This window comes from Ursus maritimus, unplaced genomic scaffold (assembly GCF_017311325.1).
Source record: "Ursus maritimus isolate PB19 unplaced genomic scaffold, ASM1731132v1 scaffold_6, whole genome shotgun sequence".
Taxonomy (NCBI): domain Eukaryota; kingdom Metazoa; phylum Chordata; class Mammalia; order Carnivora; family Ursidae; genus Ursus; species Ursus maritimus.
Genome location: NW_024426774.1, coordinates 19,496,071 through 19,508,902, shown reverse-complemented (window position 1 = coordinate 19,508,902; position 12,832 = coordinate 19,496,071). Strand labels below are relative to the sequence as shown.

The 12,832-nt window shown below is 40.9% G+C and overlaps 1 protein-coding gene and 1 long non-coding RNA gene across 13 annotated transcripts in view; one reads left to right on the top strand and one right to left on the bottom strand.

Annotated features, from left to right (window-relative positions):
* Positions 1–12,832, top strand: part of DTNB (dystrobrevin beta) — a 231,551-nt gene that overhangs the window by 176,463 nt on the left and 42,256 nt on the right. For all 12 annotated transcript variants that reach the window (XR_005832775.1, XR_005832774.1, XR_005832776.1 and 9 more), the window contains 2 exons: positions 6,998–7,083; positions 8,169–8,282. Coding sequence is in view for 9 of the 12 variants with exons in the window: in XM_040622973.1 (XP_040478907.1) it covers positions 6,998–7,083; positions 8,169–8,282 (200 nt within the window). In the remaining 3 variants the exon portion in view is untranslated. The remainder of the gene's footprint in view (positions 1–6,997; positions 7,084–8,168; positions 8,283–12,832) is intronic.
* Positions 1,017–4,453, bottom strand: LOC103671679. Its single transcript, XR_571002.2, has 2 exons — positions 4,093–4,453; positions 1,017–1,624 (listed from the first exon to the last, which is right to left on the bottom strand). It is a non-coding gene; the product is annotated as an uncharacterized LOC103671679 (long non-coding RNA).

The window sequence follows — 12,832 nt, the reverse complement described above, 5'->3', positions numbered from 1 at the left end:
CAAAAGGAGGAAGGATCTGAGGCTGAAACAACAGACCATGTGAGCATGAAGCAGGTCAGGAACACCCGGTGTGTGCCGGGGGCTGGTTCGGCCTCTGTAAAGGCCCTGAGCTCGGAGGTTTGCAGCATCTCCGAGACGACTTGGGCGGCTGGAGCTCTCAGGACCATCTTCCACAAACATAGATTACTTTTAGAAATGTGTGCCAATTTGTCTTTACCTCTTCATAGAGAAATAGAGTCACGAAAGCTTCCGATGGAGAGTCTTGCTTTGTTTCTCCCCCCAAAAAGTAATTTATTCCTTTTGGGTTTGTTTAGACTTCAAAATCTTTCCCTTGAGAATCTAGTATTAGGTCACACATCTGACTCCCAACATTACAACTCTAAAGGTTAGTGGAAAAGAGCAGAATGGAGCGGGGGGAAGTCAGGGAAAGAGAAAAGTTCCATTTAATCCGTTATACCCTACGTGTGTCCTCAGTCACAACTGTTCAAGTCATTGTAGGAATTAGAACTTATGAAACTAAATTTGTTGAGATAGCATTGTGCTTGAATTTTTAAAATGAAGTTTATTTAATGCCATCATGTAGTCTTACTGACTCTACATCGTGCTTTTAAAATATTGCAAATAAAAGCTCCAAAGCCATTTGACCCTGAGAAAAGGAGGTCACAGTTCTCCTTTCCTGCAAACAAGATAAGTCTGTTTACACCTGATAGTTTCTGATGCCAATTCTCTAATTCGTGTGAAAATGATCATTGTTAGAACGCTCTTAAGACGAAATACTGATAGGGTCCCTTTCATCTTCAGTTTGTTTTCCAAAGTGTAGTTATCTTATTAAATACTGGGCCTCTCAGGAAGGATTCTTCTTGACTAGATTTCTGTTAAACAGAACACTACTAATCCGCTAATCTCTCGCTGATACAAGTGCTTTGCATAAAGTGGGTGTAGTGCTCAAAAGAATTTATTTATAGCCTGCCAGATAGGCTTTGTATTGATTTTTTTTTTCAAAAACCTTCTTTCAAAAAAAAAAAAAAAAAAAAAAAAAAAAGACCATTAAATTACTTTAAGCAGCCAGCATTGCACCCCGTGGAGCACCCCAGTGGCAGAGCTGTCCTGACTTCTTAGGTGACAGTGTGGCCACTGAAACGTTTTCAGGCTGACCCTTGAACAAAGAAATGTGATGTTGCTTAGAAGAGCCAGGAGAGCTCATTTGTCTTCCTGGAGTGCCTGAATTCCTTTAAAAACAAAACAAAACAAAATTATAGTGTGTGGTAAATCATAGTAATAACAGCAAATTCTTAAAATTTCATCACCAACATCAGCAACATTAGATGTAATCTGAGGAGAGTTTTTTGTTTATTTTTTCTAAGTTTTTTTCTTTATGAAAAATGTGAAATTCGTTATGGAAATCTTGGAAGAAATGTGAAAGGAAGGGGAAACAGCATGTTGTCATCCCACCTCACATGTTTTCGAGCAGCTTTTTTTCAGATAGCTCAGCCCAGCCTTCACAGCCTTATCACTTCGCCTGCTCCCAGCGTGCACCATTCCAGAAATATCCTTGTGGCTTCTTACAAGTAGAGATCAGCAGTATCCATGTGGTGTTCAGCACACATTTAATGACGCAAAGCCCCTGTAAAATAGTAATTGTCACATGTGGATACATATTATAATCATGTGTGAAGCATTTAAAAAATACAGAGATCCTTGGCTTTGCTTCCAACCTGCTAAATCAGAATCTCTGTGTTCAGAGTCCATTGATTTTTATTTTAAAAAGAAAAGCAAAACTTTCAGTCTTCTGATTTACAGCGAGCTAGGGACCCACTACCCTAAAAACCATTGGGGTTTTGAGAGAGATTAATAATCCACAACCCTCCAGTTAGTCTAAGTGAGATGGGAGGGTGGGCGCCCCTGGGATATGAAGAAAGCCTAGCGGGTATCAGGCACATCTCTGGAACTCATCCTGCCAAGTTCATACAGATGGGAAGCCTCCAGTCCTTTTTTAGAGGTTTCAGAAATACATGCTACCAGATTGCAGTTTGCTGACTGCGTTGGCTTTCCTTGGTTTTATAACATTTGCCCAGTTATACCCGAAGGGGTCCTGTTTCTTACCCTGTATTTTTCAGATATATCTCCACTCTTAAAGATGATGGAGCTCTGTGAGATTACCTAAACCTAAGAGAATGCCCACGTAACAAAGGAGTTGATCCTCTTCACACCTCTTTCTGTACATAATCCCATTTTACAGCTAAGAAAATAAAAGTATAGGGAAATAAAATAACTCAAGGTTTGCATGGTGAGTAGATAGCAAAACCTAGGATTCCTCACTAGCCTATCTACTTCCATTCTTCTCTCACTACAGTAAATTCTCTATATAGAAAATGGGGTTTGTTGATTTTTTATAAACTTTTTATTATAGAACAGTTTTAGATTTACAGAGAAATTGCAAAGCTACTACAGAGTTTCCAAATAATCATGCTCAGTTTCTCCTATTATTAACATATTAGCATGGGATGCATATTGCAATTAATGAGCCAATATTGATGCATCATTATTAACTAAAGTCCATGCTTTATTCAGGTTTTGTTAGTTTTTACCCAATGTCCCTTTTCCATTCCAGGATTCCATCCAGGATAGCACATTACATTAAGTTGTCATGTCTATTAGGCTCCTCTGGGCTATGACAGTTTCTCTAACTCTCCTTGTTTTTGATGACCTTGGCAGCTTTGAGGAGTACTAGTCAAATACGTTGTAGAATGTCCCTTAAATGGGATTAGTCTGATGTTTTTCTCATGAGTAGACTTGAGTTACAGCTTTTGAGGAGGAGGACGTAAGTGCCGTTGTATCAAGGGTACGTAGTACCAACATCATTTATCACTGTTGATGTTGACCTTGATCACCTGGCCAAGATAGTGTTTGTCAGCTTTCTCCAACATCAAGTTAACTCCTCCCCCCCCTTTCCACACTGTCCTCTTTGGAAAGAAGCCACTACGGACGGCCTGTACTAAAGGATTGAGAGTCAAGCTCCGTCTCCTTGAAGGCAGACTGTGTACCTACAGTATTTGGACTCGATTCCATGCATTTCTTGTTCAGAATCCTACAGTGGCTTCATATCACTTTCAGAATGAAAGGGAAACTCCTCTCCAATGCTAAATGGCCCTTGGTGATCAGGGCCTAGGGTCATTTCCTAGAGTCAGCTACCGTTTTCACCAAAGGCTGCCCTGTTCCCATCAGTACTGACCCGAGCACACACAGACGGAGCAGCTGCAGGCCTCGGCCTCTGCCCAGCGCCCCCGTCCCTCAGCCCAGCACCCGCTTTACTTCCCCACGTGACTGAGTCTCTGAGAGCCTTTCATTATCACCTCATTCGAAAAGAGTCTTCTGTCTCAGTTTACTATTTCATGACCCTAGATTTCATCATTGGATTTATCACTACCGAAGGTCTGTACTTACATCTTTGGTTCCTCATCTTTCTCTCCCAGCATCATGTAAGCTACATGAGGGTGGGGCTGTATCTCCCTCACTCGTGCATCCTACTTCCTGGAACAGTATCTAGCACATAGTAGGTGCTTAGGAAATATTTGCTGAATAAAGGAATGAACTAGTTAATTTTTGAAAGAAATCATCCTTAGGTCTCTTGTGGTTGAAGTATTCTGTGGCTTTATGAACTAATAATTACCTTTCTGTCTTTTTCTCTTCAGTATCCTACAGGCATTTTAGGGAGAGAGACCTAGCTTTTTTTTTTTTTTTTAAGAAGCACTGTGGAGTTTAAGATAGTAAATAAATAAAATACTAAGTTTCTCTGTTATTTAATGTACACTTGACTGTGTTTAAAATTTGATTGGGTGAGGGGCGCCTGGGTGGCACAGCGGTTAAAGCGTCTGCCTTCGGCTCAGGGCGTGATCCCGGCGTTCCGGGTTCGAGCCCCATGTCAGGCTCCTCCTCTATGAGCCTGCTTCTTCCTCTCCCACTCCCCCTGCTTGTGTTCCCTCTCTCGCTAGCTGTCTCTATCTCTGTCAAATAAATAAAAATAAAAAATCTTTAAAAAAATAAAATAAAATAAAATTTGATTGGGTGAAATAAGCCACCATCAACACTTACCTCTGGGGGCTCTCCCTGTTGTCAGTCCAGCGGAACTGCTGCCTCAGGATAGAAATCTTCTTCCACCCACGCTTCTTTGTACTTGAGTAACAGTACTTCTTGGTGCCAAAGAATGGTGCCTGGTTAGGAATTGCTGCTGATAATAACTCTTCTCTTGATTCCTGTATTAACCTGCTCTTTAATAGAAGCCTCAGCCTTGCAGTAACTCAAAACTGAAAAGATTCTTTAGAAATTTCCAATGAAGGGGCACCTGGTGGCTCAATCAGTTAAGCGTCTGCCTTCGGCTCAGCTCATGCTCCAGGCTCCTGGGATGGAGCCCCACATTGGGCTCCCTGCTCAGTGGGGAGTCTGCTTCTCCTCCCTTTGCCCCTCCCCCCACTTGTGCTCTTGCTCTCTCTCAAATAAATAAATAAAATCTTTAAAAAAAGGAAAAGAAATTTCCAATGAAATACTGTGAGGTTTTTTGTTTGTTTGCCATCACAAAGCCCATTCCTTTTAGAGCCCATTTCCTCATCCATTATTTTCCCTGATCCCACGCTGATAAGGAGCCATTTGTCTTAACTCCCATTTTCAAGAATTGGAAATCTGTCATTCACAGCAGATTCCGTCTCAGGCAAGCCATTTTTCTGAGGCTCGGCTCAGGCTGTCACAATGGAAAGAATATAGAAAATTTGCTCAATTGGCTGTCGGTCCACTCTAAAGGAAAAAACATCACCTTTTTTTTTTCTTTTAAGAAAAAAATATTTGGTAAAAAGCCTCCCACCCACATTTGCTATGCTGTTTTACCCCTGTTTATTTAGGAAATGCCACATGAAAAGAATTACTTATTGCATCTTTAAGCTCTAGACAGGAAACAAGGTTTCTGCTTCATGGTAGGTCATGTTTTGGGTAGAACCAAGTTTGTGCAGAGCGTGAAGCATAGCCATTGCAGAACCTGCGTTTTGAGCTTCCGTTCTGGCTAATGAAAAATAAAGGAAACATTGCCTGTGCATCCATTTTCCTAGTTTGTGTTGATCGGTTTCCATATGCTTAAAGGAGGTAACAAGGGTCAGAAATGTCACTGGATATGCAAATCAAAACCACGAATGATTTCGCCAGAGAAGATATGCAAATGCCCAATAAGCACATGAAAGCATGCTCCACATATTAGTCATAGGGAAAATGCAAGTTGCATTCACCGTGAGATACCGCTTCACACCCACTAGGATGACTATGAGCAAAAAGACGTACAGTAACAAGTGTTGACAAGGATATGGAAAAAATGGAACCTTCGTACATTGCTGGTGAGCATGTAAAATGGTGCAGCCATTTTCCACTTATGCGAGTAACTTGGCAGTTCCTCAAAAGGCAGTTACTGTATGACCCAGCAGTTCCCCTCCTAGATATATACCCAAGAGAAATGAAAACGTGTCTGTACACAAAAACGTGTCCACAGATGTTCATCACAACATTGTTCGAAATTGCCCAAAAATGGGAAAAACCCAAATGCCCATCAGCTGTTGAATGCATAAACAAAATGTAGGATATCCATGTAACAGAATGTTGTTCAGCCACAAAAAAGAATGAAGTATCGATACATGCTACAACACAGATGAACCCTGAAAACATTTTGCTGAAAGAAGCCAGACATAAAAGATCACATATTGTATGATTCCATGTATATGAAATATCCAGAATAGTCAAATCCATAGACGTAAAAGATAGGTTAGCAGTTGTCAGGGTGTGGGTGTAGGGGGAATGGGGAATGACTGCTATGGGGATGGGGTTTCTTTTGGGGGTGATGAAAACGTTCTGGAATTAGATAGTGGTGATAATCTCACAATCTTGTAAATATATTTTAAAAACCACTGAATTGGACCCTTTAATGGATTTTATGGTATGCAAATTATATCTCAATTAAAAAAACACACAGGGGGCGTGTGGGTGGCGCAGTCGGTTGGGTGTCCAACTCTTGATTTCGGCTCAGGTCATGATCTCAGGGTCCTAGGATCGAGTCCCATGTTGGGCTCTTTGCTCAGCACAGAGTCTGCTTGGGATTCTCTCTCTCCCTCTGCCCCTCCCACTGCTCGCGTGCTCTCTCTCTCACTCGCTCTTTCTTTCTCAATAAATAAATAAAATCTTCTTTAAAAAAGTCCCACAAATTAAATATTTCACATGGACTAGAATCTGGTTAAAAGAAAAGGCAATGACAAGTGTTGACGATGTGGAGAAATTGGAACCATCCCTCATTGTTGGTGGGATTCTAGAATGGTACAGCTACTTTGGAAAACAGTTGGATAGTTCCTCAAAATATTAAATACAGAGTTAGCATATAACTCAGGAATTCCACTCCTTAGGTATTTACCCAAGAGAAATGAAAACATATATCAACACAAAGATTTATAAATGAAAATTTACAGCAACTTCATTTGTAACAGTCAAAAACTGGAAACAGTGGAATACTACTCAGCAATAAAAGGGAAGGAGCTCCTGATTCATGGAGCAACAGTGACAAACCTCAGAAACAACATGCTGAGTGAAAGCCAGAAACCAAAGACTACATGTATGAGTCCATATATATGAAGCTTCTAGAAAAGGCAGAACTATAGACAGAAAGTTATCAGTGGTTGCCTGTGGTTGGGGATGAGAGTGGCAACTGACGACAAACCAGCATGAGGGAATTTTTTGTGGTGACGGAAAATGTTCTAAAACTGGACTGTGGTGATTCGTTGCACAACAGTTTAAATTTACTAAGACTCTGTGAATGGTATATTTAAAATGGGTGGATTTCATGGTATGTAAATTATACCTCAAAAGTCTGTTTTAAAAAATCTGTAGTCTAGGACTCAGGATGTAGTTTAATCACACACACACACATACCCCAAAAAGAAAAAAAAAAAAAAATGTTTCTCTCTCCTCACTGTAGACCCGTCCTCCCACTGACCTGAGCTTTAACTTTGATGCCAACAAACAACAAAGACAGCTTATCGCAGAACTGGAAAACAAAAACAGGTAAGAATGCAGAAGTCGAGCCAGCTTCTAAAGTCCAAGACAATCATGTGAGTATCTGATTCCCATTTTCCTTGTAGAGTAGCTGACTTTTGACCATAAAGGAAGATCCCACCTCAGTGAATATAGGCCAGACCAACTCATGGGAATGCCCCTACTGTAATTTATAGATCTCTGCACGCTGTACATTCTGGTAGCCCAGAGCCCTGCTCACGTGCCCTCAGGCGGATTCTTTACGCCAGGGCCTTCTCCCGCCCACCGGTTCCCCTCTCAGGATTCCCTTTTCCACTCCAACTCCCTTTTGCTCTATCTAGTCATCTTATCCTGGCCCACTGTGCTGTGTGTGAATGTCTGTTCTCTCACCACAAAACCAGTTAAAGGCATGGAGAGGGACGCCTGGATGGCTCAGTTGGTTAAGTGTCTGCCTTCGGCTCAGGTCATGATCCCAGGGTCCTGGGATTGAGCCATGTGTTGGGCTCCCTGCTCAGCGGGAAGCCTGCTTCTCCCTCTGCCTTCCACTCCCCCTTCTTTTGCGTGCTCTCTCTCTCTCAAATAGATAAATAAAATCTTAAAAATAAAATTAAATAAATAAATAAATAAATAAATAAATAAATAAAGGCACGGAGACCAGACAGCACATCAGTATGCCCTGAAAAGGAGAAACCAGAACAAGAGGATTGAATGTAATGTAACAGGCATAGGAAGAAATGGCAGCCATCATCACTCAGCAGCTCAAGAGGAAGAGGAGAGAGAAAGATGGGGGAAGTTAGCATAGGACCCATTAGGAGGTTGTAGGGAGTTCTTTTTTCCTTTCTCTAGAAAGGAACAGAGCATTCTAGTGGTTGGTTTCCTTTTGTGGAGATTTTTCAAGTTCTTGAGAAGAGTATTTATATGACTTTTTCTACCACGAAGGATTGTTTCATTGAAGAAATATGAAGTGCAGCAGTGTTGAGAAGGTGGCTCTTTCACTTCTTGGTTATTTGGAAACAGTCAGAACAAGATTGGTAGGGGCCACTGTACTAGAGTTAGAAGTCATGACAGGAAAGAGCGAGCTGTGCAGCCATCTTTCTTTCATCTGTCCTCTCTAGGGAGATCCTGCAGGAGATCCAGCGTCTCCGTCTGGAGCATGAGCAGGCTTCCCAGCCCACCCCTGAGAAGGCGCAGCAGAACCCCACATTGCTGGCGGAGCTGCGGCTGCTGAGGTAAGCAGGGATACTGTCAGCAAATGGTAATCTGCTACAGTAGGAATTTATGTGTCAGGGAACCAGACTAGTGGGATAGAATCTGTTTATCACTATAACTTGTCCTGTCAGAACAAACGCGTTCCCCTTGTTCTGTTACCGCTTCAGGTGTTTGGCTTCCATTATTAATGTCTCTGAGAACTTCAGAACCAGGTCAACACCAGTCTCCAGTTCCATGACAAGCAGAGCAGTGTTTATACTTTTGTGACTGCTTCAAGACCACTGTGCTACACTCGATCTTCTTATCTTGTTAATCAGCCTGACTTTAAAGACTCTTGGCAGGAATAATGCTCTTCTGTCCTACGAGTATATTCCCCTGGTGCCTCATAGGGCAGGACTCCGTTGAAGGAGAAGGGTGCTTGCTACCTGTGCACATCCTCAGACATGAAACCACGTGGGAATCCCTTGCACCATGGCTGTGGAACCTTCCCACTTCAACATAAACTGTCTCAGGGCTGAGAGACCAAAGGGCACAGGATCCGACTAAGGGTAGAGAGCAGCTTCAGCTCCCACTTGGATGCTATTTTGGAGGGAATGGAGAAATATTCTAGAAGAGCATTACATGAAAGTGAGCCAATCAAAGCTATTAGGGGCTTATTTCCTATCAGTCTTAGAAAGATGTGTGCACACTCTTTGGTAAGTGAAGACATTTTGGACACTAAGTTAGTGACTTGATTTTCACCAGACCTCTGAATTTCCAAAGAGTGGGTTCTTTCTGTGTAAGTTGTAACATTTGACATTCCGCAGTTGATTTTTAATGTGCTATCATCTGGGATTCTGCATAGCTATCCTTTTTTTAAAATTAACGTAAAATGTACTATTAGTTTCAGAGGTAGAGTTCAGTGATTCATCAGCCTTATATAATACCAGTGCTCATTGCGTCACGTGCCCTCCTTACTGTCCATCACCCAGTTACCCCATCCCTCCCCCCCCAACAACCCTAAGTTTGTTTCCTATGATTAAGAGTCCTTATGAGGGGGTGGAAGACCATTTATCATGCTAATGGACATCAAAAGAAAGCTGAGGTGGCAATCCGTATATCAGACAAATTAGATTTTAAACCAAAGACCATAATAAGAGATGAGGAAGGACACTATATCATACTTCAAGGGTCTATCCAGCAAGAAGATCTAACAATTGTAAATATTTATGCACCTAACATGGGAGCAGCCAGTTATGTAAGCCAATTAATAACAAAATCAAAGAAAAACATCAACAATAATACAATAATAGTAGGGAACTTTAACACCGCCCTCACTGAAATGAACAGATCATCTAAGCAAAAGGTCAACAAGGAAATAAGGGCTTTAAATGACATACTGGACCAGATAGACTTCACAGATCTATTCAGAACATTCCATCCCAAAGCTACAGAATACACATTTTTCTCTGGTGCACATGGAACATTCTCCAGAGTAGATCACATCCTGGTCACAAATCAGGTCCCAACCGGTACCAAAAGATTGGGATCTTTCCCTGCATATTTTCAGACCACAATGCTTTGAAACTCGAACTCAGTCACAATAAGAAAGTTGGAAAGAACTCAAATACATGGAGGCTAAAGAGCATCCTACTAAAGAATGAATGGGTCAAACAGGAAATTAAAGAAGAATTTTAAAAAATTCATGGAAACAAATGAAAATGAAAATACAACTGTTCAAAACCTTTGGGATGCAGCAAAGGCGGTCCTAAGAGGGAAGTAGATAGCAATACAAGCCTTTCTCAAGAAACAAGAAAGGTCTCAAATACACAACCTACTGTATACCTAAAGAAGCTGGAGAAAGAACAGCAAATAAAGCCTAAACCCAGCAGGAGAAGAGAAATAATAAAGATCAGAGCAGAAATCAATGAAACAGAAACCAAGAACAGTAGAACAGATCAATGAAATTAGGAGCTGGTTCTTTGAAAGAATTAATAAAATTGATAAACCCCTGGCCAGACTTATCAAAAAGAAAAGAGAAAGGACCCAAATAAATAAAATCATGAATGAAAGAGGAGAGATCACAACCAACACCAAAGAAATACATACAATTGTAAGAACATATTATGAGCAACTATATGCCAACAAATTAGACAATCTGGAAGAAATGGGTGCATTCCTAGGGACTTATAAACTACCAAAACTGAACCAGGAAGAAATAGAAAACCTGAACAGATCCATAATCAGCAAGGAAATTGAAGCAGTCATCAATCTCCCAACAAACAATAGCCCAGGGCCAGATGGCTTCCCAGGGGAATTCTACCAAACATTTAAAGAAGAATTAATACCTATTCTTCTGAAATTCTTCCAAAAGATAGAAATGGAAGGAAAACTTCCAAACTCATTTTATGAGACCAGCATTACCTTGATCCCAAAACCAAAGACCCCACCAAAAAGGAGAATTACAGGCCAATATCCCTGATGAACATGGATGCAAAAATTCTCACCAAGATACTAGCCAATAGGATCCAACAGTACATTAAAAGGATTATTCACCACGACCAAGTGGGATTTATTCCTGGGCTGCAAAGGTGGTTCAACGTCCGCAGATCGATCAATGTGATACACCACATTAATTAGAGAAAGGACAAGAACCATATGATCCTCTCAATAGGTGCGGAAAAAGCATTTGACGAAGTACAGCATTCTTTCTTGATTAAAACTCTTCGCAGTGTAGGGATAGAGGGTACATTCCTCAATTTCATAAAAGCCATCTATGAAAAATCCCCAGCAAATATCATTCTCAATAGGGAAAAACTGAGAGCTTTCCCCCTAAGTTCAGGAACATGGCAGGGATGTCCATTATCATCACTGCTGTTCAACATAGTACTAAAAGTCTTAGCCTCAGCAATCAGATGACAAAAAGAAAGAAAAGACATCTGAATCGGCAAAGAAGTAGTCAAACTCTCACTCTTTGCAGATGATATGATACTTTATGTGGAAAACCCAAAAGACTCCACCCAAAACTGCTAGAACTCATACAGGAATTCAGTAAAGTGGCAGGATATAAAATCAATGCACAGAAATCAGTTGCATTTCTACAAACCAACAACAAGATAGAAGAAAGAGAAATTAAGGAGTCGATCCCATTTACAGTTGCACCCCAAACTGTAAGATAGCTAGGAATAAATCTTACCAAAGAGGCAAAGGATCTGTACTCAGGAAACTATAGAATACTCTTGAAAGAAATTGAGGAAGACACAAAGAAATGGAAGAACATTCCATGCTCATGGATTGAAAGAATAAATATTGTGAAAATGTCTATACTACCTAGAGCAATCTACACATTCAGTGCAATCCCTATCAAAGTACCATCCACTTTTTTCACAGAAATGGAACAAATAATCCTAAAATTTGTGTGGAACCAGAAAAGACCCCTAATAGCCAGAAGAATGTTGAAAAAGAAAACCAAAGCTGGTGGCATCACAATTCCGGACTTCAAGCTCTATAACAAAGCTGTAGTCATCAAGACAGTATGGTACTGGCACAAAAACAGACACATACAGAATAGAGAACTCAGAAATGGACTCTCAGCTCTATGGTCAACTAATCTTTGACAAAGCAAGAAAGAATATCCAATGGAAAAAAGTCTCTTCAACAAATGGTGTTGGGAAAATCAGACAGCCACATGCAGAAGAGTGAAGCTGGACCATTTCCTTACACCATACGTAAAAATAGACTCAAAATGGATGAAAGACCTAAATGTGAGACAGGAATCCATCAAAATCCTTGAAATGAACACAAGCAGCAACTTCTTTGACCTCAGCTGCAGCAAATTCTTCTGAGACACATTGCCAAAGGCAAGGGAAGCAAGGGCAAAAATGGACTATTGGGACTTCATCAAGATAAAAAGCTTTTGCACAGCAAAGGAAACAGTCAACAAAACCAAAAGACAACCGACAGAATGGGAGAAGATATTTGCAAATGACATATCAGATAAAGGGGTGGTATCCAAAATCTATAACGAACTTATCAAACTCAACACCCAAAGAACAAATAATCCAATAAAAAAATGGGCAGAAAACATGAACAGACATTTCTGCAAAGAAGCCATCCAAATGGCCAACAGGCACATGAAAAAGTGCTCAATATCACTCGGCATCAGGGAAATACAAATCAAAACCACAATGAGATACCACCTCACACCAGTCAGAATGACTAAAATGAACAAATCAGGAAACAACAGATGTTGGCAAGGATGTGGGACATCCTTGGGGATGGGACAGATGTATGGGAACCCTCCTACACTGTTGGTGGGAATGCAAGTTGGTGCAGCCACTCTGGAAAATAGTATGGAGGTTCCTCAAAAAGTTCAAAGTAGAGCTACCCTGTGACCCAGCAGTTGCACTACTGGGGTATTTATCCCAAAGATACAAAGGTAGTAATCAGAAGGGGCAACTACACCCCAGTGTTTACATCAGCAATGTCCACAATAGCCAAATTATGGAAAGAGCCCAGTTTTCCATTGACACATGAATGGATATAGAAGGTGTGGTATATATAATACAATGGAATATTACGCAGCCATCAA